General features: G+C 43.1%; 1 protein-coding gene across 1 annotated transcript in view; it reads left to right on the top strand.

The window, feature by feature from the left end:
- PITPNM3 (PITPNM family member 3) overlaps positions 1-27,093 on the top strand; it is a 261,407-nt gene that overhangs the window by 157,579 nt on the left and 76,735 nt on the right. Inside the window, exon 6 of the mRNA XM_075854250.1 lies at positions 19,250-19,369. Coding sequence (XP_075710365.1) covers positions 19,250-19,369 — 120 coding nt within the window. The remainder of the gene's footprint in view (positions 1-19,249; positions 19,370-27,093) is intronic.

The following is a 27,093-nucleotide window of genomic DNA, read 5'->3' as shown; positions in this document are numbered from 1 at the left end:
ATGCTAACCGTCCGTAAATTCCTGGACTGTCCGTAAAAATAAGGGTCTTTTTCCAGTGGGCGTAAAAAAAAATTGGTGCGCCTGTTTTTTTTTAAGTGGAATGAGTTTGTGACAATTATTGGGATTGTAATTATCACTGGTTTAGAGGTCACGGTACATGCTGCTAATGTGTTCTTATCACTATTCTCAGCTATAGACATATATTACTTATAATCTTTATGATTCATTGAGGTTTTCCAAATTATCCGTAAAAAAATGCTTACTGATTTTTGGATAAGTTGTCCTGAAAAAAAAAAAAATCAGGTTGGCAACCTTTACCCTGAATGAACCCTGTTGGTGTAAAATATATCTTGATATCGCCAGACAGCTGTTGGCAGGTGAAGCGGACAGGTAGGGAAGTCACACTAGCCAAGGTCAGCAGCAGGGCGGTAACATAGTACAAAATCTGAAGGCAAAAGAGAAATCAACACAGTCCAAGTCATACACATTATATCTAAATATCGGTACTAAATCCGCAAACAAGAAAAAGTCAAGTCAATCTGGGTCGTATACAGTAGCAATAAGGGAGAAAGCAAAGCGGGGTAAGGGGAATACTCACAGCACAGAGCTAAAGAACCAGGAAGAAAACAATAACTGGCAAAGAGCCCAGAGTCAGCAGGGGTTAAATAGAACTGATCTGATGGATTGATTAAAGAGGCTAGAGCCGCTGAAACAGTAGAAACGGCTCACAGGCTTAACACTTGCCTACCCTGCTGTCTAGCTTCAGGAGCAGAAAACATGACATTATTGTATCATTTCCTACTACACACGGAGATATTTCTTAGAAAACTAGGTGAAATAGTACATGCATATCCAACTTTCATACCTATTTCACTATTTTATATATAAATGTATGCAGCTAAAAGACATATTTTAGGTAAATGTTTTTGAATGAAGTCAATTCAGCTTTTATAAATCTGGTCCACTTTGCTAATATCATTGACTACTGTAAATCCTAGATCTGATCAAACAGATTCAAGCTGTTCATTTCTAGTTAGGTTTACCATCTGTCTATCTGGGAAAAAAACCTAAATATCACTATATAAGATCTTGTTTAAAATGAAAATATGAAAAAAGGTATGAAAATGTCCAAATGTGGTTAAAAAAATGTATTCAAATCCCTGCCCTTAAAGGGGTTGTTTAACGGCCGAAAATCTTTCTGGGGTTTGCAAATGTAGAATAAAGAACTTACTAATATATTTTCATTTTCAAAACGTCCCTGATCACCCGATTTCACTCCCTGTCGCGTGGTCCTCGAAGTTCGGAGCTTCTGCTGTACGCTATGACGCATCGTCACAGAAAGCTTCTTCCCTCTCCCTGTGTGTCGGTGACGCGTATGATGGAGCTGGCAAACTGGCTCAGTTTATTAGCTAAGCCAGCCCTCTTCTCTCTCCGCATCAGCCATGACGACCGGCTTAGCTAATATCACAGAAAAAAAAAATTTGGGTATCGGACAACCCTTTCAAGTCCCAGGACTGTGGTACAATTACTCTTACAACCTAGGACATCACATGCAATGCCAATTCAAGACAAAAACTGGTTTAAGAACCTTTCTATACATAGAACGTGTTTGTTTTGTTTTGTTTTTTTGTTTTTTTAAGGTTTTGTGCGCTGCTGGGACCAGAGCAATTAGCTATAATCTTTGGTTGAACCTGGAGGCAAGTTTTTCTCTCCAATTTTCCTGCAGTGCCACTACAGGAGAAATGAAGCATTACACAGTTTCCACTGAAATTAATGGACTGCCCGTCTAGAACGAGAGATGCTCTTCGTAGCCGCTCTGCCCCCTGTATAATGGATGTGGTTCCTGAATGGGAACCCAGCTCTATTAGCTTAGAATTCTCTAATATGGTAATTGAAAATGACAAACCTTTTAAAGTAGGGAGTGGCGTTACTGTCAGGGTACTAGACATAGCTGTTTCTATGGGGCCCAGTAGCTGTGATGGGCCGCATCCACTGTCATAAAAGCCTCTGTGGTGAGGGGCAATAGATCATTCCTGGGAAAATCTGGATAATGAAGGAGTGGCACTGAATAGTAAACCAGTCAGAGGTCGATAATCCTAATTCCTCATTTTCCCAAACTCTCTTAATATTGATGGACATAAGGTCACATTCCAAGTTTTACAATCGGGCCCTATGGTTACTAGTTATATAAGTGGATAATCAGCAGTGGCAAGTAGTAGAAGATGTTCTGTGGATTCTCAGATAATTTGTGAGCCGTATTAGTGCCCAATATGTAACCAATAAGTGCATTTAAAAGATTTCTAATATCCCAGAATACTCCTATCTACTGGCAGAATCACTTTAAGGTTCGATAAATATCTAGGTAATGTACTTAATACTATAATTTGTATAGAGATATGCACTATCGCGATTCTGTCCTATAAATCCTATTCAGATGATGGTAATAAGTATTCATTGTAGTACGTTGTGCCACTCTTCTACTTTGCGTGATTATTTTGATATTACTGAGATTGCACATTGTATCCCCAAGGACATGTATGCTTTTCCAAAATTAGATCTTAACGCACTGTTGCTAGCTCTGTTCTTTTAGCCCTGGGATCAAAGATATTCTCAGAAGTGAGCAAGCTGCTTCTGTGTGAATGAGATTTTAGTGTAATGCTATGTCACTCATCACCGACAAAAAGGAAATTAATAAAGCACATTAACACAGTATCTATATAACGGACTATAATGGTGCCATGTAGGAAATGCAAGACGTATACTTCACAAGTATATACAAATTGGCCCTTGCCCTGTCCTTTCTCCTTCCCTTTCATCTCTTTGTCTTTGTAAATCATGTGTATGTCACTCCCATATTCAGGAAGATGACCCAAGCATTCTTTGGTTTGTACACAAGGAGAAAACACTGCTATATCAGAGTAGGAATGTCCACATGACAGCCCACATGCATGCTCTGACAGCTAGCAATGTCAGCCCCCCCCCAATGCACACAACCGTTTTTTCATCCTTCCGTAAATACTGTTTGTAAATACGGATCCGTAGTCATCCTTATCTTATCCGTATATGTAAGGGTGTCCGTATTTACGGTTCGTATTACCTCCGTATTTGATCCGCATATACGGATCCGTAAAAAAGAGGGAGGCTGTAAATGATGTCACCAACATGTTGTATAGCAACGCTTCCGTAAATATGGACGGTTTACGGATGCACATCCGGAACCGTCCGTATTTACGGAAGCGCCCATAGGCTTCTATGGGAGAGTCCGTGCCATAATTAAGGACAAGATTAGGACAGGTTCTATAATTTTTTCAGCACAGACACCCATCAGTAAAAATACTGAAAGTTGTCCGTGGCCAATAGAAATGAATGGGTCCGTAATTATGGATAAAATATACAGTCGTGTGCACGGCGCCTAAAACTTTCCTGTTAGTGTTTCCATTTATTGAAACTAGAAAAGCAGTCAGGCATAGTGGAACAAGATACAATTGTAAAAATACAGTCAGATTTGTAATATGTATATGATTGTCCCAGGATTAAATGTTAAAATTAACTCTTAGATCATACAACACATAACTTATTTTTAATTGTAATCATTTAAAAAAAGCTACTGTGTCTAGATAATGCTGTTACATACTTGTTATGACACCCCCTGGTGTTCTTTTAATTCCCTCTCAGTACGTCCAACGAATGTGACCAGTGCATGCAGACACACATGACCAGTAGCTCAGTCCCACCACCTGGATCCTCTTGAACATGGTCGGCAGACGCCAGTCTATAAGAATTGGTACAGTTAAAGTGCCGCCTTCTCACCAGCACTGGATTCATTAGGTGGAACATCTGAGAGGGAATAAAAAAAAACACTAGGGGGCATCATAACAAGTATTTAACTGCAATATTTATAAATTTTTTGACAATAATTCCAATTAAAAACTATTTGTTTTGTTATCTAAGGGAGTGTTATAATATTTAATGATGAGTCCATCCTTAACTTTGCTTAAATTTGGTTAAAGGGTTTGTCCAGGCAGGGGGCGGTTTTTCATACTGTTGACCTATCCACAGTATCAGTATTTCATATACTGATGACGTATCCCATGGATACGTCATCAGTATGAAAAACCACCTCCTGTCTGGCCAACACCTTTAAGGTTTCCAATTTCTCATAAAATCAATTCAATACAATATCACGACATGCGAGCAATAGCCTTGACAGGCCGCAATTCACATCATAATAGACATCTCATGACCGAGAATCGCAAAATCTTTTTTTTTTTTTTTTTTTAGTCATCTCGCGCCACACATTTCAGGATATTTTGAGATAAGAGGAAAGGTAAGGAAGGACACATCTGTTATACATACAAGGATTATATATTGTAATAAACATCTCTTATACTTGTTATAAATCATATATTTAATATCATGAATCCAAATAGGTATAGCTTGTCGCTATCAGAATACTGTATGGGTGGTTTGGCAGATGGATCTGGGAGCACAATAAGGTGTTTTGTTTCTCATGTATACTCTGTCCTTGGCAAGAAATAGCTAAGCATCAATGAGAAATATGCATTATATACAGTGGCGTAATTATAGGGGTTGCAGCGGTCTCGGTTTGCCTTTCCGTTGAGGGGTTACCCAACGGAAACCTCCAACGCAAGGGCAGCCCTTACTAAAGTTTTTTTTTTTTGCGTTTATGTTTTTTAAAAGGTTTGGTCGTTGGACTACGTTGGATTTGAGGACTACTTAGATGACGGATTTTTATTTTATTACCAATAAAATGGTTAATGAGGGTTTTGTGAGGGTTTTTTATTTCAATAAACCTGTTTTTTCTGTGTCTTTGTGTTTTTTTTTTAACTTTATTACTGCTGCCTTATTAATATCTGCTGGCTGATTGACAGCATCCATTACTAAGGCTGGGCTTCATGTTAGCCGATGCAGAGGCTAACACTTACCCCTATTATTACCCCGGTACCCACCGCCACCAGGGTTGCCGGGAAGAGCCGGGTACGATCCAGTACCCGACCATCTGTACTGATGGTCGGGCGCTGGGGCGACCGCAGGCTGGTATTATTAGGCTGGGAAAGGCCAAACACAGTGGCCCTTCCCATCCTGGTAATGCTAGCCTGCTGCTGCTATGTTGTAGCTGGCTGGTTATCAAAATTTTCCCCCACCCCACGTCATTTAAAAAAAAAAAATATTGGGAAGAATGATGTGGGGCTCCCCCATTTTTATAACCAGCCAGATACAACAGAGCAGCAGCAGGTTAGCATTACCAGGGTGGGAAGGGCCACTGTTTTTGGGCTTTCCCAGCCTAATAACACCAGCCTGCGGCCACGCCAGTGCCAGACCATCACTACAGTTGGTCAGGTACTGGATCGTACCCGGCTCTTCCTGGTACCCCTGTTGGCGGTGGGTATCGGGGTAATAATGGGGGTTAGTGATAGCCTCTTCATGTCTAACATTAAGCCTCGCATTAGTAATGGACGCTGTCAATCAGCCAGCAGTTATTACTAAGGTGGTAGTAATAAAGTTTAGAAAAATACAAAGACATAGAAAAAATATTTTATTGAAATAAAAATCCCACACACAACCCTCGTTATCTATTTTATTGAGAATAAAAAAAACGCCGTTATAGAAGTAGTCCTCGAATCCGAAATAGTCCAACAAACGAACTTGTGAAAAAACACAAACACACAAAAATAATTAGTAACACACAAAAAAGCAAAACAATTCTTATACTTACCTTTCCTGGGTCCAGCGCTGGAGCTGCAATGTCAGCGAGCTGGGCCCTATATCTAATCCTATCATGTGTGATACTGTCTGCTGAGCCACTGTATCTCATCCTATCCATAGTTTATAGGGTCGTAGTGCTAAAGATATGCTGTCTCGTATATACACATATAAATACACACATACAGATTTTTTTGGGGGGGTATATGTATTGGGGCTATTTCCCCTGGCGTTTCAAGACCTTAGCGACGCCTCTGGCTGCTAGTGCTGCATCGTTGGGTTACTTAGAAGACCCAGCAATGCAGATGAAAGCTGCAGGCCGTCGGCCATGAGAAGTTTGGGCGGGGGGCCCAAGAAGAACTTTTGCATCGGAGCCCATGAGCCTTTAGCTACACCCAGTGGCGTAACTACCGCCGTAGCAGCCGTAGCGGCTGCTACGGGGCACGCGGCATGAGGGGGCCCATGGCCAGAGGCTCCGCTAGTAGCCGCTATGGCTGCTACAGCGCAACGCCACTGAACACTACGGCAGAGCAGGGAGGTATCTCCCCGCTCTGCCATTAAACAAAAGACATGTATCCCCTATCCACAGGATAGGGGATAAATGTGTGCTCGCTGGCAGCGATAAGGAGAACGGGGGACTGAAAGTCCCCTGAAGTTCTCCATCACAAACCTCGGACTTCCGGGGTCTGTGCCGGCAGTTCCGTAGAAATGAATGGAGCACCGGTCGCGCTTGTGCGCATGCGTGACCAGTGCTCCTTTTATTTTTATTGAGCTGCGCAGACGCCGGAAGTCAGAGATTAGTCATGGAGAACTTCAGGGTACTTTCAGTCCCCTGTTCTCCCTATCGCTGCCAGCGATCACACATGTATCCCCTATCCTGTGAATAGGGGATACATGTCTTTTGTAGGACACACTGTAGGTCGGCTTTTTTTGGGAGGGGGGACGCTGTATGGCGTTCCCTACAGGGGTGGGGGCTGTATGGCGTTCCCTACAGGGGGGAGCTGTATGGCGTTCCCTACAGGGGGGCTGTATGGGGTTCCCTACAGGGGGGGAGCCGTATGGCGTTCGCTACAGGGGGGAGCCGTATGGCGTTCCCTACAGGGAGGGCTGTATGGCGTTCTCTAAAGGGGGGGACTGTATGCCGTTTTCTACAGGTGGGGGCTGTATGGCGTTCCCTACAGGTGGAGCTGTATGGCGTTCTCTACAGGGGGGGCTGTATGGCGTTCCCTACAGGGGGGCTGTATGGCGTTCCCTACAGGGGGGCTGTATGGCGTTCCCTACAGGGGGGGCTGTATGGCGTTCCCTACAGGGGGCTGTATGGCGTTCCCTACAGGGGGGCTGTATGGCGTTCCCTACAGGGGGGGGCTGTATGGCGTTCCCTACAGGTAGAGCTGTATGGCGTTCTCTACAGGGGGGGCTGTATGGCGTTCCCTACAGGGGGGCTGTATGGCGTTCCCTACAAGGGGGGCTGTATGGCGTTCCCTACAGGGGGGCTGTATGGCGTTCCCTACAGGGGGCTTATGGCGTTCCCTACAGGGGGGGGCTGTATGGCGTTCCCTACAGGGAAGGGCTGTATGGCGTTATCTACAGGGGGGGCTGTATGGCGTTCTCTACAGGGGGGGCTGTATGGCGTTCCCTACAGGGGGGGCTGTATGGCTTTCACTACAGGGGGGGGCTGTATGGCGTTCCCTACAGGGGGGCTGTATGGCTATCTCCACAGGGGGGGCTGTATGGCGTTCTCTACAGGGGGGGGCTGTATAACGTTCCCTACAGGGGGGGGGCTGTATGGCTTTCTCTACAGGGGGGGCTGTATGGCATTCTCTACAGGGGGGGCTGTATGGCGTTCTCCCCAGCGGGGCTGTATGGCGTTCTCTACAGGGGGGTGTATGGCGTTAGCGCCATACAGCCCCCCTGTAGAGAACGCCATACAGCCCCCCCTGTAGATAACGCCATACAGCCCCCTCTGTAGATATCTACAAAGGGGGCTGTATGGCGTTATCTACAGGGGGGCTGTAAAAAAAGGCACTATCTACAAGGGGGGTTGTGTGATACCCAGGGGAGGGGGGGCCCCAGTCAAAAGTTTACTATGGGGCCTAGTCTTTCCTAGTTACGCCCCTGGCTACACCCCTGATTTTATATACATATATATATATATATATATACAGTGAAGGAAATAAGTATTTGATCCCTTGCTGATTTTGTAAGTTTGTCCACTGTCAAAGACATGAACAGCCTAGAATTTTTAGGCTAGCTTAATTTTACCAGTGAGAGATAGATTATCTTTAAAAAAAAAATCACATAGTCAAAATTATATATATTTATTTGCATTGTGCACAGAGAAATAAGTATTTGATCCCTTTGGCAAACAAGACTTAATACTTGGTGGCAAAACCCTTGTTGGCAAGCACAGCAGTCAGACGTTTTTTGTAGTTGATGATGAGGTTTGCACACATGTTAGATGGAATTTTGGGCCACTCCAGTTTGCAGATCCTCAGTAAATCATTAAGATTTCGAGGCTGTTGCTTGGCAACTCGGATCTTCAGCTCCCTCCATAAGTTTTAGATGGGATTAAGGTCTAGAGACTGGCTAGGCCACTCCATGACCCTAATGTGCTTCTTTTTGAGCCACTCCTTTGTTGCCTTGGCTGTATGTTTCGGGTCATTGTCGTGCTGGAAGACCCAGCCACGAGCCATTTTTTTTAAACATATTTTTATTGAATTTTTTCACCACAAAAAAAAACACAAATCATACAGTAATGCATTGCCATAATAATAAACATTACAAAAAATGTATAAATGAACATGTGATAGTGAATGCTTCCCAGCAAACTAGGTTTGATCTTGGAAGTTATTCCCCATGGGCTATCAGCCCTCCTTCATCTCCTCTATCTCCTCTATCCTTCCCTTCCTTTAACCCCACATGTCGGGTATTCCTGTAAACATTGTTACATAACTTTGCATATCTGCCTAACTTACATAACTAAACAATACACAGAACAAATAAGAAATTGGAGCATACATAACAATTGGAGCTTCGTGAAGCAGTTCACCACCTCAGGCAGCTAGTCCGCAAGAATAAAGAAATCCCAGTAGATATATATGCTTTACTCCCGTGATATTTTCAATGCCCCTAAAGTGCCCTTAAGATCTTCAATCAAATACCATGACGTTCCCGTAAACGGATCTATGATGTCCCTTCGTTCTTCACTGGTGAAATATTTTGTGAGGAAAAGCTTCCATTTCTCAAAGAATTTTTTGCTCTGCGTGTCTTTATTCTGTAATATACCAATGCGGTCTAGATAAAACAGTTTCCTCAACCCCTGGACCACCATGTTCTGAGTCGGTACTTCAGCTACCAGCCAGTTTTGGAGTATGCACCTCTTTGCCACTATCAGTGTGGCATGGGCCATGGGAGCTAAATGTGTCGTTTCTGTCTCTTCTAATTCTCCATCATGTTGTATATGGAATAAGACCTCCATTGGCCCTAAATTCCCATGGAACCTGCCCACCTGCTGCAATAAGGATGTTATCTCCCCCCAGAATGGCTGAATATGTGCACACGCCCAAAGGCCATGATACATGTCTGTCTTTGAGATATTACATTTTTAATGTCCTGGTGGAGGGAAGGAGGTTGTCACTCAGGATTTGACGGTACATGGCTCCATCCATTCTCCCATTGATGCGGAGAAGTAGTCCTGTGCCCTTAGCAGAGAAACACCCCCAAAACATAATGTTTCCACCTCCATGCTTGACAGTGGGTACGGTGTTCTTTGGGTCATAGGCAGCATTTCTCTTCCTCCAAACACGGCGAGTTGAGTTAATGCCAAAGAGCTCAATTTTATTCTCATCTGACCACAGCACCTTCTCCCAATCACTCTAAGAATCATCCAGATGTTCATTTGCAAACTTCAGACGGGCCTGTACATGTGCCTTCTTGAGCAGGAGGACCTTGCGGGCACTGCAGGATTTTAATCCATTACGGCGTAATGTGTTATCAATGGTTTTCTTGGTGACTGTGGTCCCAGCTGCCTTGAGATCATTAACAAGTTCCCCCCGTGTAGTTTTCGGCTGAGCTCTCACCTTCCTCAGGATCAAGGATACCCCACGAGATGAGATTTTGCATGGAGCCCCAGATCGATGTCGATTGACAGTCATTTTGTATGTCTTCCATTTTCTTACTATTGCACCAACAGTTGTCTCCTTCTCACCCAACGTCTTACTTATGGTTTTGTAGCCCATTCCAGCCTTGTGCAGGTCTATGATCTTGTCCCTGACATCCTTAGAAAGCTCTTTGGTCTTGCCCATGTTGTAGAGGTTAGAGTCAGACTGATTAATTGAGTCTGTGGACAGGAGTCTTTTATACAGGTGACCATTTAAGACAGCTGTCTTTAATGCAGGCACCAAGTTGATTTGGAGCGTGTAACTGGTCTGGAGGAGGCTGAACTCTTAATGGTTGGTAGGGGATCAAATACTTATTTCTCTGTGCACAATGCAAATAAATATATATAATTTTGACTATGTGATTTTCTGTTTTTCTTTTTATATAATCTATCTCTCACTGGTAAAATTAACCTAGCCTAAAAATTCTAGACTGTTCATGTCTTTGACAGTGGGAAAACGTACAAAATCAGCAAGGGATCAAATACTTATTTCCTTTACTGTATATATACACACACACACATATGGGTGTGTTTGTGTGTGTGTTTAATAGAAGAAACTGGTATTACATGGTGCAACATGACTTTCATTAGCAATAAGTACAATACCACATTGCTTATAATAGCTATTCTTTAATCTGAGTGTTACTCGATACAAAAAGCAAGACTTTTCAGATAGAAGCTTTTGTATCACCTAGTCAGCCAAAATTGTTCTTCTTGAATTGCTTTTACAAAGCATTTCTTACTTTTTACTGACTTCTAATATTGCGCTGTACAAACAAAAGCTCTGTATAAACATTACAATTTATCCTATTTCCATTGAAGACTGTGTGAAAGGGTTGAGAAGGCCAGCGGTGAGTCTGTACTCTACAAAAATCCAGCTGTTCCATTCCATTTACAGCCAGACACTAGCAACACGTCATTATTGCTAACTTCTGACAAATCACCAATGCACACTGGTATAGATCCAAAATACAGTTATTTTTAAAATGAATGCTGTGGCTACAATACTATTTGTTGTTGAAGAAAAAACATATTTACCAATCACAAATATGTGCCCAAAAAGAAAGGCAAACAAATGTCCCTCACTCTAAGGCTTCATGCCCACTTCAGTCTTTTTCTTTAGGGTGCTAGCTGTTTTTCTGACGGCTAGCACCCTGACTCATTAATTTCAATGGGGCCATGCACACTTCAGTTTTTTTAACGGTCCCGTTGCTCCGTTCCGACAAAAGTAGAGCATGTCCTACTTTGGTCTGAGATTCCGTGACCGTAAGGCCCATGCAAGTCAATGGGGCCGTCAAAAAAACTGAAGGCACACGGAAGGCATCCGTGTGCCGTCCGTGTGTGACGGAGCCGTTGCCTAGCAACGGGCGGGCGGGCAGAAGTACATCAGAAATATTAGACTTATCGGCAGCCACTTCTCTCTATCCATCACTGATAGAGAGAAGAGGCTGCTGATAAAAAATAAATAAAAAGCAGTATATACGTACCCCGGTCGTTGTCATGGTGACGAGTCCCTCTTCTTCCTCCAGTCCGACCTTCCTGTATGACGCAGCAGTCCATGTGGCCGCTGCAGCCTGTGATTGGCTGCAGAGGCGGTCACGTGGGATGAAGCTTCATCCCAGGAGGCCGGCCTTCTGACGTCATCCAGTCCGGCGTGACCGCCACTACAGCCTGTGATTGGCTGCAGCGGCAACATGGGATGAAACGTCATCCCAGGAGGAAAATGCAGGGAGTTCTGGGCAAGTATGAACTGATTTTTTTTATCTCATTAAAATTGTATTTTGCGAGCGCCGAGCATGGTCATTCTTCAGCACTAGTCACTGTCCAGGGTGCTGAAAGACTTACCGCAGATCAGTGCAGCCCATTAACTCTTTCAGGACCCTGTACAGTGACTAGCGCTGAACAACCATGCTCTTTCAGCACCCTGGACAGTACCATGCTCGGAAACGGAAACACGGAGTGCACACAGGAGTGCACACGGAAACCATACAAACAAGAAAACGGGCACACTGATCCGTCAAAAACGGCCGCTAAAACGGTGAAGGAAGTGTGCACGAGGCCTTAATGGGGAAAATCTAAAAAATTTAAAATGAGGAATGGTAAAATAAAGTTCCTATAATTCATAACAAACTAAAGAAGCTTTAAGGCCACATGCACACGTTGTATTGTATTGTGCTGTCTGTGTTTGCGATGGAGAGAGGACAGCACAATACAATACATTACAAACTGTGGGTCGTGACTCCCTAGGGGGTCATGTGAAGACCTCCGGGGGGTCGCGAGCCAATCACATGTTCCAACTGTATCTACGTCGTCAGGACGCATATACAGTTGAATTCAATGCTGGAGCAAGGAGCTGACGGCCCCTTGCTCCAGCATTCACTGTGCCGTGAGCGGCTCAGCACAGGCAGGCGCGATGTAGTGACGTCATCGCACCTGCCTGTACTGAGTCACTTACAGCACAGTGCAGAGGAGGAGAAGGATCCTCCACCCGTCGGGGGAGCGGGGATGGGTAAGTAGTTATGTTATTGTTTTCTATAAGGCACATATGGGGGCATTACAGTATGGGAGGGGTGCTGTCTGATATGATGGCAGCTATAGGGTTGCATTATAATGTGGGGGCTGCTATGGGGAGCATAATACTGTGTGGGGCAGCTATGGGGGGCATTATATTGTATGGGAGCAGCTATGGGGTGCATTATACTGTGTGGGAGTAGCTATGGGGGGCATTATACTGTGGGGGCAGCTATGGGGAGCATTATACTTTGCGGGGGCAGCTATGGGGGGCATTATACTGTGTGGGGGCAGCATAGGAAGGCATTATACTGTGTGGGGGCAGCATAGGGAGGCATTATACTGTGCGGGCAGCTATGGTGAGCATTATACTGTGGGGGGGCAGATATGGGGGGCATTATACTGTGGGGGGCAGCTATGGTGGCATTATACTGTGTGGGGACAGCTATGGGGCATTATACTGTGGGGGCAGCTATGGGGGCATTATACTGTGTGGGGGCAGCTATGGGGGGCATTATACTGTGGGGGGGGCAGCTACGGGGCATTATACTGTGGGGGTGGGCAGCTATTGGGGCATTATACTGTGTGGGGGCAGCTATGGGGTTGCATTATACTGTGTGGGGCAGCTATGGGGAGCATTATACTGTGTGGGGGCGGCTATAGGGGCATTATACTGTGTGGGGGCAGCTATGGGGGCATTATACTGTGTGATGACAGCAATGGGGAAATTATACTATGGGGAAGCTATAAAGGAATTATACTGTAGGGGCAGCTTTAGGGGCATTACACTGTGGGGGCAGCTATGGGGGGGCATTATACTGTGGGGGCACCTATGGGGCATTATACTGTGGGAGCAGCTATGGGGTGCATTATACTGTGTGGGAGCAGCTATGGGGCATTATACTGTATGGGGGCAGCTATGGGGGTATTACACTGTATGGGGCAGCTATGGGGCATTATACTGCATGGGGGCAGATATGGGGGGAATTATACTGTGTGGTGACCGCTATCGGGGCATTATACTATGGGGTAGCTATGGGGGCATTATACTGTAGGGGCATCAATAGGGGCATTATACTGTGGGGGCAGCTATGGGGGCAGCTATGGGGGGCATTATACTGTGGGGGCAGCTATGGGGCATTATACTGTGGGGGCAGATACGGGGTGCATTATACTGTGTGGGGGCAGCTATGGGGCATTATACTGTATGGCGCAGCTATGGGGGCATTATACTGTATGGGGGCAGCTATGGGGGAGCATTATACTGTGTGAGGGCAGCTATGACGGCATTATACTGTATGGGGGCAGCTATGGGGGAAATTATACTGTGGGGGCAGCTATGGGGGGCATTTATACTCGGCCAGACCCTACATTACAGATGCCGGAGTACATTATATTCTCTAAAGTGCAAATCTAGATGACAGGGGCGACCCTAAAATCAATATTAAGGCCATGTGGAGATAATGCATTCAGTTTGAAGATCCATTCAAGTTCCCTATGTTTAAGCTTAGCTGTCCTATCACCCCCCCCCTACTTTGTCACTAACCGAATGGCCAGCAGTTACAAAATGATTTGAGACTGAAAGGTCCAGTCTCTTTGTACGTATCGTGGACTTGTTTATTGATTCTAGCTCGACATTCCTGGGTGGTATCCCCTACATAAATCAATTTGCACTATACTGTAAAATATATATGACAAACGTAAAGGAACATGTCAGAAAATGTTTAATCAGAAAGACCTTACCACTGACTGGGTGTGTGAATGAACAACCCTTCATCCAGTCCTGGATGGAGCCAATGTCATCTGTCATGTTTTTCAAATGGGTCCTGCATCCGCAGAGACAAATTGATCTTCAAATTTCTGAACCGTCTAAAGGCCATCCTAGGGGGACAGCTAAATTCAGGCATGGAGATCGCCAAACTGTTTAAAATATACCACTCATGGTGAATGATATTACCAATTTTGTTGCTGATACGGGAATAGGTGGAGACAAAGGATAACTTAGATGACAGTTCGCATCTGCGAGGGGTCAAAAGGTCATCCCTAGGCATAGTGTCAACTTTTGATCTTTGTCTATTAAGGAGGGACTGTGGATAACGTTGTTGCGAGAATTTGTTATTAATTTCATACAGTCGTCTAGATAAATGTTTCACCCTCAGCATTTGACTAAATTGAAGAGATTCAAGCATTCGTTTAGGATGTTCGCTGTCAAAGTGCAACAAATTATTATGATCGGTAGGCTTCGTGAATAAATCAGTGACTAATTTATCACCCATCCTATAAACTGATGTATCACGAAATTGTAGAGAAACATCAGAGTAGTTTATCGTGAACTTAATGTCATCATCCATAGTATTGAGGAAGGAGAAAAATTCATCGAATTGGATGGAAGTACCTGTCCAGATGACAAGGATGTCGTCAATGTACCTCCACCACCTCAGCACGTGGCTGAAGTGGTCGGATACGTATACGTTGCTGTTCCTAAAGGGCCGCCATGAACATGTTGGCATACGTTGGAGCCACGTTCGACCCCATGGCTGTCCCTCTCTTTTGCACATTATACGTGTCCCAAAAAAGAAAATAGTTCTTCATAAGGACAATCTCCAAAAGACCCATGAGGAACTGAATACACGCCGTAGAATATGTTGAGGAGCTCAGAGCCTCATGTACCACATGTAGACCCCTATGATCATTTATTGAGGTATATAAATTGGACACATCAAAAGAAACTAGAATGATATGGTCACAATTTCAAAATGAAGTCTGAGGTATATTGGACACAAGAGGTAGCAGAAGTGGCATATATTCTCAACACGCCATCCAGGAAGATGGCAAAAGGGCCAAAAGATAGACCCTCTTCCAGATACAATGGGTCGTCCTGGAGGTTTAATAAGACATTTGTGGATCTTACGGAGGCAATAAATTACAGGAGTAACTGGATGTGGTACAGAGAGATAATCAACAATATCTTTATCAATTATATCAATATCAACCGCCTGTTTTAATAAATCCCTAATTCTACGTTGAATTCAAAATTTAGGATCAGTGGCCACCCTTTCATAGACACTGCCATTGCTGACTTGTCCACTGATTTCTTCCAAATATAGAAATGTGTCCATGTGCCTTTGTCGGCTAGCTTGATCTTAAGGGACACATCACTGGAGAGGGCTCTAAGTGTCTCCGTCTCAACCGTAGACAAATTTGAGTATGATAAAGGGGATTCCTCCCACTCATCCCTAAGTGCATGTATCCGTTGTTTAACTGAAAAAATTAACGCATCCAGTACAGGTTCATTGGTGTATGGCTGCCACCCACTCTTTTTAAATAAGCTTACATTGCCTAATGAAAGTTCACTGGACAAGCACTCAGAAAAATGTTTCCTGAGTCTAATCCTACAAAAGAAGGCATGAAGGTCTAACTCAATCTAGAACCAATGAATTCTGAATACAGGACAAAATGACAATCCTTTGTTTAAAACAGAAATTTCTTTGCATGACAGTGGATGTGAGGAGATATTTACCACTAAATTATTTAATCGGTCTTACGTTCTTTGTTGCATGGCGACTGATATTGTCTCCGCATTTTCTCTGACCTGGTTTTTAAACCTCCTCCCATGTTTACGGCCTCCTCGACGCGTGCGTTCACTTCTGCTCCTAAAAAAGACCCAGTGGTCTCTGATGTGTCCGCCTCCGGAGTCTGGGAACGTATTTTCCTCTTTGGACTGTTCTACCATTTGTAGAGCTACGAATCACCCTAGGATCTTTCTGCCAATTGTAGATACGTCCATCCTTATAGTCCTGCACATCCCGAATCCATTTCTGGCGTTTGGTGTTTTCTAGAAAAGACCTGAAGTTCAAAAATGACTCCAATGCACTTTCTTTATATTTCTGTAACCTCTCTACAGATAATAGGCTGGTTAACAAGTCGTCTAATTCGTGAATTCTGATGTTCACATTATGTAATTCAATTTGTAGAAATTCAATGTTAAGCAGGATAAAGTCTCTAGCATATTTATTGGAAATTTGACAGAAGCGTTGACAAAAATCAGAGTTGGTGGGAAATAAATTGGGGGTGAGATGTGATCTCATGCCTCTGGGGATCCGGTGCACCTTGATATATTCACCCAGGGTAACAAGATGTAATTGTACCATGATAGCTCTTTTTGATTGCATCTCCCATTTACGTTTAATGGTGACAATAGATGGTACGCTGAGAAACTAAAAGTGTCTCCAGTAATATGGGCGGGAGATGGCAGATGGATGGCATGCGTCTGAGGCATCTGTCGGAGGTTTATGTTTTTTTCAAATTTTTGTTTAACATCTTGCATCACACATCTCGGGATATGTCAAATTTATAAGGGAGGACACATTTGTACATGGTCATGCTGTGTCCTCTACAGCTGGTTCCTCTCTTTGCAGTGGCTATCCTCTTCTCCTTACAGGCTCATAGAGGCGCGTACCCAGCAAGGGAACTCAAGACTTTGGCATCCATATGCCCTAATAGACAATGTGCATAGGTATAGATACCAAGGAGGAATGAAATGCAACTCCAATAGGAATTATGGAGTGAGGGTGCCTGATCCTGGTTGGTCCCATCCCCTTTGTAACTGGGTGGTGAAAACCTGAGCAGGACCATCCTCCCTAGAGGAGCTGCACTGTTAGCAAATAAGGAGGTTAGTAGTTAGTCCAGGGGTCAAAACAAGGGGTGCAGAGGGACTAAGCCCTTTCTAGGTGGCAAAACCATAAAGGAGGGTCCATTTTGATGCCCTCTCTTCTATGTATGCCACTGGGCATATGTACAGAGGTATTTTTAATGGTACATCTGTTTAATAGCAGAAACTTTATATACCCAGGGTAATCACAATAGAGAACAGCAAAGACAAGCGAATCGCAAGCCACTTTTGCATTGTATTGGAACTAAGGGCAGCTCATCTAGCAATACACTATATTGTTCCTCAACATTAAAGCTCTCATTAAATGTCATAGTGGCTCTACTTCTTCCAGCAAAGCTATATTTTCTGCCAAGAGTGCAACTTGGGACCAGTGCTTATGAGAATTTATTACAAGAGCAGCACTTTATCTTTATAACTTTTAATCTGTGCATCTGACAGGGAAATATGGAGTGTAAAAGGATAAAATGGGAAAATATAGCCAATTTCACCATCTTGTAATATGAAAACATACCAATAACCCTCAATAACCGTGCTATTATTCTGGAGAACACCCACATTGCCTACACTGAAATCTGTTTGTTTAATAACAATAATGTGATTTATTTTGGAGGATATCCGAATTTCTGAAACAGCTCTGGCTGAACGCCACTTTAATAAGCACTAGCATAGTGCGCCTGCCGAGAGTGCTGAATAGCAAGATTAGGGAAAGAAATATTACACCAATTAGTAGAGGGTATTATACACACATGGAAAAATAGCGTTCTGTTCTTGGAAAATAGATCATACATTTCCTTAAACCTTCCAATACTTGAAGGGACAGCGAGCATTATTCCTCAATGTATTGCAGTCTTCTAAAACCTTCTTATATGCACTTACCATGTTAAAGGGAACCTGTCACGTTAACATGCTCTCTGATCTGCAGGCAGCATGTTACAGAACAGGAGCTGCTGCCCAGATTGTTTAACAGTTTTGTGCCAAGATTTAGTATAATTTGGATTTTGTTCATTCAAACCCGTGCTTGTTCTACGCTTAGGAGTCCAGTGGGCAGTCCTAATCGGTGATTGACAGCTATCTCTGTATGTACACTTAAACAAGGAAGACTGTCAATCATTAAGAGATTCTGCCCGCTGGACTCCTAAGCCCAGAATGAGCAGGGATATAAATGGATAAAATACTGAATCTTTTCCCACAAAACTAAATATCAATCTGATCAGCTCCTCCTGCTCTATAGCATTCTGCCATAAGATTGGACAGCATTTTCAAAGAAACAGGTTCACTTTAAAGGCAATGTAAACCTTTGATGGGCATTTTTTTTTTTTTTTTTTTACTAAACAGGTCTATCAGTGTCATTAGTGCAACTTTTTAATTAGTCTTTATTAAAAATTAGTTTCACTTTTTTAGATACAGCTGCTCTGTATTCTGTATACAGAGCAGCTGTATGTAGCGCTAAATCCTGTTCCCGTCAGGTCCGCGGGACTGACAGGTTCAGTGACAGAGGGATCTACCTGTAATCTATCACATCTAAGTTCATAACTTAGATGTGATAAATTACAGGTGGATCCTGCGTGTTAGGATTTGTTAGGATCTGCTATGCATTTTGTATACTCACATTAAGGGCTTATTCAGACGAGCGTATTTATACGTCCGTGTGCTGTTCGTCAAAAAAACAGACAGTACCCGGACCCATGCAACTCAATGGGGCTGTTCACACGGCCATTGTTTTAACGGACCGTGTGAGGGGCCCGTGAAAAAATAGGATATGTCCTATTTTCATCCGTTTTCACGGATCCCTCAATAGACTCAAGTCTATGAGGGATCCGTGAAAACGGGTCCTTTCACTGTGGCGACTCGTGACGTTTTTCACGTCAAATTTTACACTCGTACTCTGAATAAGCCCTAAGAATCACTGTGCTCATTATATAGAAGTCATTGAGAGGAATTTATGAAGACTGGCATTTCATTAGCCAGTCTTAATAGAAAGAAAGTTGGAGTAAGATGCATGTTGTAAGTGTCAACAACATCCTGATGCTGCCCGGTATCAATACCTTGTACAAGACGTGTCATAGGTGTGCATAGATTTCCACTTTAATTTTATAACAGCATAGTATAATTTACTGGTCTTGATATTTTACTCTTACATTCTCTAATCCTTACTGACAATTATTTTTTTTGTCCTCTTGCAGGTTTGTCTGATTGGAGACTGTGTTGGAGGTATACTGGGTTTTGATGCTCTATGTTACAGTGCCAAGACACCTGGAGAGAGTCAGAACAGCAGCCGGAGGGGAAGTGTCAGCAGCATACAGGTACATTATCAATGACGTGTAGTGGGTCAATACCTTTAAATATTAGCCAAGGAAAACAGAACATAGTAACCTGTTCTAGACATCCTTAAGGTCATTACGACATTAGGTAGAATAGAGGAAACTGCCACAGAGGACAGTCCCTTAAAGACTATATAAACCTTAGACATAGTTTTGTTTTTTTAATAAAATTGTGTATCAGTGTGATTGGTGCAACTTCCTAAATACGTTTTATTAAAAAAAAAAATACTTTTTGAGATACAGCTGCTTTGTATCCTGTATACAGAGCAGCTGTATCGTTTAGGAAGACCTGAATCCATCAGGTCTGTGGGACTGACAAGTTCGGTGTCAGCGAGAACCACGTGTCGATCTGTTAAAGAACACATCTAAGTTCATAACTTAAATGTGATCGATAACAGGTGGATCCTGCGTGTCAAAGGCACGCAGGACCCGCTGACACTGAACTTGAACAGGTGTTAGCGAACAATACAGCTGCTCTGTATACAGGATACAAAGTAGCTGTATATCAAATGGTAAAAATAATTTTTAATAATATGTATTTAGGAAGTTGCACCAATCAGACTGATGCACAATTTTGTTTTGTTTTTAATAAGAAGCCCCAAAGATCTAATGAATAAAGCAAATGAGAACATTTTTAATCAGTAACATTTTCTAAATGTCAGATGTTCAGTATTTCACTAAAAAAAAAAAAAAAAGCTCTTTTCTAAGGGGGTCTCAGTATAGTATGAAAGAGGTTGAGGTATGAGCTCATGGGCTGGGGCTGGTATTGAAGCTCAGGCACATTAACAGAATGTTGACATCTCTTTGTTTTCTAATGATAACCATGATGAATGTCGATATGGAAAAAATAGTCTAGGTACTGGAAAAGAAAATAAAAACCTTGCAAAGAATCAATAGTAATAAATTGAACTTTCGTTCAAATACAGATACAAAGGATGGACTAAGTGTTATGCTTTTGGAAGATGGGGTCATTGGCCTACATGAAAATGTAATGAATCCCTTCGCTCTCAGGGCATAAAGGAAAGATTTTCAATTACATACTAGACTGGTGCCTGCGAGTGCTTTTGGGATTCTAGCTATCTTGCTCATATTTTTCCATATAGTCATCATTCTATTTCTTTACTAAAGTGGATGTGATTCTTATAACTTTCTGTGTGCCATGAAATATCAGGAGGACAAGGAAACCAGATTACAAGTTATTTCAAATTAAGACAAAAAATATTCATAACTTAAAGTACATTATAAATTAATATTTGTAACAATGGATGATGATAAAACAAATGAATTCAAAAAGTTATATATACTTCAAGGATTATTACTGGTAGTACCAAGTCAATATAGGACTGAGCAAGATTATAGAGTAACAGACAATGACATAAGAGTATGGTTTTTCAGACGTTGCTAGGAAGAATTTGTAATTTAAATGAACTTGAACATATGTTATGTTTTCAGCCCAGAAACACAGTGGTGGTTCCCAGTGACAATAACATAATCTTAGTAAGCACCATTAGCACTCTGTAACATGTGGCCGGAGAAAACTGTTTGATATTTTTCTTAAAGTGTAACTAAACTTTAAAAAAAACTTTTGATATGTCATAGTGACATGTCAGAAGTTTAGATCGGTGGAGGTCCGAGCACTGAGACCCCCACTGATCGCTAAAACAAAGTGGCAGAAGCGCTAGGGTGATTGCTGTGTCGCTTCGTTTCTGATCTCAGACCTCCACTGGTCAAAACTTATGACGTGCCACTATGACATGTCAAAATTTTTTAAAAGTTTATTTACCCTCTAAACTATACAGTAGTTCTGTTTTTCTTAAAGAGAAGCTCCACCTTTGATGAGTATGAGGGCCGATTCACACGAACGTGAATTGCGTCCGTGCAGGCCGCATGGTTTTCACGCGGCTCGCATGGACCAATAGAAGTATATGGGGCAGTACAGACAGTCCGTGCTTTTTGCGCAGCGTTTGACCGCTGCGTAAAAAGCGCGACATGTTCAATATCTCGGCGTTTTTCGCGCATCACGCACCCATTGAAGTCAATGGTTGCGTGAAAACCACGCATGCCGCACGGAAGCACTTCCGTGGGAACTGGCTGTTTCGTGCAACAGCTGTCAAAAGGATGAATGTAAACAGAAAAGCACCACGTGCTTTTCTGTTTACAAACATCCAAATGGCGTGTCATAATGATGGAGGCTGCGCGAAAAGCACGCAGCTGCGCATCGTATGCTGCTGCCACGCGGAGCTGTCAAGTGGCTTTTGCGCAGGCAAAACGCTGCGTGTTTTGCCTGCGCAAAAACGCCACGTTCGTCTTAATTAATGCAAAATCTAGCATCTTGGTAATATTTTTTCAACACCATTTGTTATGTTTTCACATAGTTTTCTACTCCTGTAGCAACTTGGTAACTGCCAAAACATTGCTGATGATGGATCCATTATTCTTATAATGTATCTCTGTTTAGTATTGTAACCTCATAATAGTGTCCTGCTGTGAATGAATGTTGGTAAAAAAAACATTTGAAAAATAAGTGAAAACAATGATGCAGGCTATCTATAGCCAATATAAGTGAAGGTAGAGTTCTACTTGAAACTGAATCAGCTCCTAAGTTTGCAAAACGGAATAAAATAATGGAAGTAAAAGTTAAAAAAAAAAGGTGTGATTGTCATGTCCTTGGGCTGAAGACCAGAGTAATCTGAAATAGACTGGTTTCTAGGAACACGCATTGTTTCAGACAATATCATTTTTAAATGCCATAGCTGTCAGACAGTGTTACCCTGGCAACTAGTCTGTCTTAATTGACTCAACTGATCTAATCACAGCTGGACTGATTGGCACTTGGCTGAGAATGGTGAAGAGTAAGGCCTCATTCCCACGGCAGGGTTTCCCGGCCGGGTGCCGGCCGTTCATAAATCGGCCGGCACCCGGCTGCATTAAGAATGATAGACCCCTAGTGGGGCTATTCACACGACCGATTTTTTGACGGCCGGGAAATCCGGCCGTCAAAAAATAGGACATGCTCTATCTTCGCCCGGGCACCCGGCCGCCCGGCTCCCATAGAAGTCTATGGGGCCGGGTATTACACGGCCATCACCGGAATGTGTTCCGAGTGATGGCCGGGTTTCCCAGCGCTTGCGCTCTATCTCCTCCTCCTCACAGCGCAGAGTGCATGTGAGGAGGAGAAGTTGATGCCATTCTGACGAATGGCATCGCTGTACACTGTGTTGCAGGGCCGGGGTGTACAGCAGGTGGAGGGAGCGCTGCGCTGGCTCCCTTCCCCTGCTTGTTAAAAGCACCCTGGCTCGGCGACACCTTCGATGGCGCCACTAGTAGCAGCAGCTGCTGCTGCTGCGGCTGCTACTACTGTAGCGACGCCACTATAGCAGAGCGGGGAGGTATCTCCCCGCTCTGCTATGTGCTAGCCGCACTTTAGCTCCTTGAAGGAGCGGAATCCCCGTGTTTTCGGGGATTCCGCTCCTGGACAGAGCGCTTGATGTCTCTGTCCATATCTGGGCAGTGACATCAGGGGAAACTCCTGAAGCGGAATCCCCGAACACATGGGGATTCCCCTTCAGGAGCTGCCGCTGATGTCACTGTCCGGATCTGCCCGGCCCGACACGGATGCATAACTTTATGCAAACCGGCCGGGCAGAATGGCCGATTTTACCGGCCGGCACTCGGGCTCGGACGCGACCCGGTCGTGTGAATCCCGCCTAAGAGCTGTTTGACAGCAGGATCCCATGCCATTCCCCATCTCAGCCTGCAGTAGCCTATACTGTGTCTAGTGCAGGGTCAAATGGGGCGTTCATGACATCAAAGCGCGAATACTTTAAGATGTACTGTCCTTCAGTCCTAAATCAGACAAATGTTTAGGAAGAAGATATTGGTTTATTTTCCCATTATCTTTGCAAAACTATTTTATTGCTATGGTGCTAACATAGAAATACTTATTCCAGGACCTGTAGAAATACTGAGATTGAGTTTCTACTACTTTTTGCAGTTTTGCAGAGTGGAGATTATTTATTGTATACTGACATAATATCCATTCTTTGGGACAGTAATGCTTATTAAAATATTTTTTTCCTATAAGGCTTCGTTCACATCTGTGTCGGGACTCCGTTAATGGGTTCCATCAGAGCTTTCCATCAGGGGAACCCATGAACGGAATCCAAAGGGAAACCATAGGGTTCCGTTTGCATCACCATTGATTTCAATGGTGATGGATCCGGTGAAAATGGTTTGCGTTTGTCACAGTTTTTTAAGGGTTCCATTGTTTTGACTAAATCAATACCGTAGTCGACTGCACTATTCATCCCGTCAAAACGACGTAACCCTTAAAGGGAACCTGTCACCAGCATTTCACCTATTGAACTTTACTTATCCCTCACTGGCCGCTGCTATCAAAATTTCATTGCCGTTATCCCCCCTCCTAAACTCCTCCTTCGACTGTAAATAACGGTCTGCAAACCTTTTATCGTAATAATCCGGTGTCCCTTTGTGCGCACACACCAGGAGAGGACATCAATGCACAAGCGTGGGATTTTGTGTCCTGGGGGAAGGAGTGGAGCTGTCAATCAAAAGTAAGGAGGCGGGGGAAACTCGGAAAGACTTGAGGAATGAAGATTTGACTCTTTTCAAACTAAGATTTGACTCTTTTCAAACGAAGATGTGACTCTTTTATGCTAATTAGCATACGGTGTGGGAACACAAAAATACTAAAGCTATAGAGCCGACTAAGAAGACAATTATAGGTTATATAGAAATGATTTTTCACCCACTACTACCAGGTATTGCTGGTTTAATAGGTGAAATGCTTGTGACAGGTTCCCTTTAAAGAACGGTCACAAAAAGAAACCATTTGCAGTGGATCCGTCACCATTGAAATCAAATTGTTTCAGTTTGGATTCCATTCATGGGTTCCACTTAGGAAAGCTCAGATGTGAATGAAGCCTAAGTGAAATCATTGTATTGTGTCCCTCTGAATAAAAAGGGTATGATAAGTTCAGGATTGATATATAACATTGTTTAGAGATATTTATTGCCCACAAATACAAAACAAACATTGATGTGGAACACATTTCCTCAAGCCAATATGCACAATGTACAGCTGATGTTGAGAGATACCTCTTCTGCTGGAATTTATTAAGAGCTGATATGGTGTATTCTCTGTTTGAATGACTACTGATGAATCTAATGCTCCAGGGTATTACTACTTTCCTGTTGAAAGCTCCTATATACGTCATCCTGGCCCTTTATTCAATCACTCAGTGTTACAGCCAAATGGAAACTGTTGATCATTGTACAGGGTGGGCCATTTATATGGATACACCTAAATAAAATGGGAATGGTTGGTGATATTAACTTCCTGTTTGTGGCACATTAGTATATGGGAGGGGGGAAACTTTTCAAGCTGGGTGTTGACCATGGCGGCCATTTTGAAGTCGGCCATTTTGTATCCAACTTTAGTTTTTTCAATGGGAAGAGGGTCATGTGACACATGAAACTTATCGAAAATTTCACAAGAAAAACAATGGTGTGCTTGGTTTTAACGTTACTTTATTCTTGCATGAGTTATTTACAAGTTTCTGACCACTTATAAAATGTGTTCAAAGTGCTGCCCATTATGTTGGATTGTCAATGCAACCCTCTTCTCCCACTCTTCATACACTCAGTTTACACAGAACATTTTGTTCAGTGATGAGGCAAACGTTTATGTGAATGGTGAAGTTAACAAACAAAACCACCGCTATTGGTCTGACACTAACCCACATTGGATAGATCCCTCCAAGACTGTTGGAACACAACAATTTATGGTATGGTGTGGTATATGGGGTACAAAGATAGTGGGGCCATTCTTCATCAATGGAAACCTCAAGGCCACGGGATATCTGAAATTGCTACATGATGATGTGTTTCCCTCTTTATGCACTGAAGCTGGCACGTCCCCTGAGTTTTTCCAGCAAGATGTTGCACCACCACATTATGGGTGCCAAGTCCGAGCATTCCTAGATGAGCAGTTTCCTGGAAAGTGGATTGGTCGTCGTGGGCCAGTTGAATGGCCCCCTAGGTCTCCCGATCTGACCCCCTTAGACTTTTATCTTTGGGGTCATCTGAAGGCAATTGTCTATGCTGTGAAGATACGAGATGTACAGCAACTGAAACTACGGATAGTGGAAGCCTGTGCTAGCATTTCTTCTGCGGTGTTGCTCTCAGTGTTTGAAGAGTGGGAGAAGAGGGTTGCATTGACAATCCAACACAATGGGCAGCACTTTGAACACATTTTATAAGTGGTCAGAAACTTGTAAATAACTCATGAAAGAATAAAGTAACATTAAAACCAAGCACACCATTGTTTTTCTTGTGAAATTCTCGATAAGTTTCATGTGTCACATGACCCTCTTCCCATTGAAAAAACTAAAGTTGGATACAAAATGGCCGACTTCAAAATGGCCGCCATGGTCAACACCCAGCTTGAAAAGTTTCCCCCCTCCCAAATACTAATGTGCCACAAACAGGAAGTTAATATCACCAACCATTCCCATTTTATTTAGGTGTATCCATATAAATGGCCCACCCTGTAGTATCAGCATCTCCTTGTAACCACCACCCTGACATTCACACCTGTGTATTTACTACACCAAATTCTACAGCGGCTAATACTAACAAAAAAAAAACAACGTAAATTATATTGTCCATGAGATGAATCTTAGCAACGGTGTCAAACTCCCTTTGATATACTGTGAATGACACATTACTTACATGACTCAATGAGGAGAGTAAAGCTTAGAGATTAACTCTACTGGAGGCATATAAACCGAAATGTGAGCAAAGGTAAAGAATAAAAGATTATAAATAAACGAATCAAATAACGTTGTTATCAGTAACACTAGTCAAATAATAATTGTTTGTCCCAGGGTTGTTGCTAGGGCATTAAAAGATTAGGGGCTCCAAGGCCCCCTCAAATAAAAAATATTAAAATAAAAATAACGAAGACAACTTTATAAAACATGATAGTTTTAGATATGCCAGCTCACCAGTAAAACTTTTTCTTCATATTACTTTATATAGTGGGATCTGGAACCTGTATCCATAGAAGATTTGACCCAAAAACATGTGCCGTGTCGTAAAAACTAATCTACAGATTTAGCCGTCTTTACCTCGACTTTTAACGCATTAAATAAAAAGTGGCTAGATCTCTTATCTTGACTTTTTCAATGACTTTTCAATGGCAATTCATAACAAGTTTTCCCAGATAGTGTCCCAGATGGTAATAGTTCCCCAATCAGTAATGTGCCATCTTTGTGGCCCACACAGTAATGTAATAGTGCCCTAAACACAGTAACAGTGCTTCCTTAGTCCCTCTTCACAGTAATAACGCTCCCTTACTGCCGCTACACAGTAATAGTGACCCCCTACAAAAACGTGCCCCATTAAAGTCCCCTACTTAGTAAAAGTGTCATCTTCAGTGGTGTAACTACCGCTGTAGCAGCCATAACAGCTGCTAAGGGGCCCGCGGCATGAAGGGCCCCCCCATGCTTGGAGGTTCCGCTAGCAGCTGCTATGGCTGTTACAGTGGTAGCGATGCCACATGCAATAGTGTCCTTCGGACGCAGATGCTATTAAGCACTATGACAGAGCAGGGAGGCACATAGCCACACAGCGCTGACTGCACCTGTCCCACCATCGAATGCTGGAGCAAGGAGATCCAGCAT

Source organism: Rhinoderma darwinii, chromosome 2 (assembly GCF_050947455.1).
Source record: "Rhinoderma darwinii isolate aRhiDar2 chromosome 2, aRhiDar2.hap1, whole genome shotgun sequence".
Lineage (NCBI taxonomy): Eukaryota > Metazoa > Chordata > Amphibia > Anura > Rhinodermatidae > Rhinoderma > Rhinoderma darwinii.
Note: the sequence above shows the minus strand (reverse complement) of the source record. Positions and strands in the feature narration are given on the sequence as shown.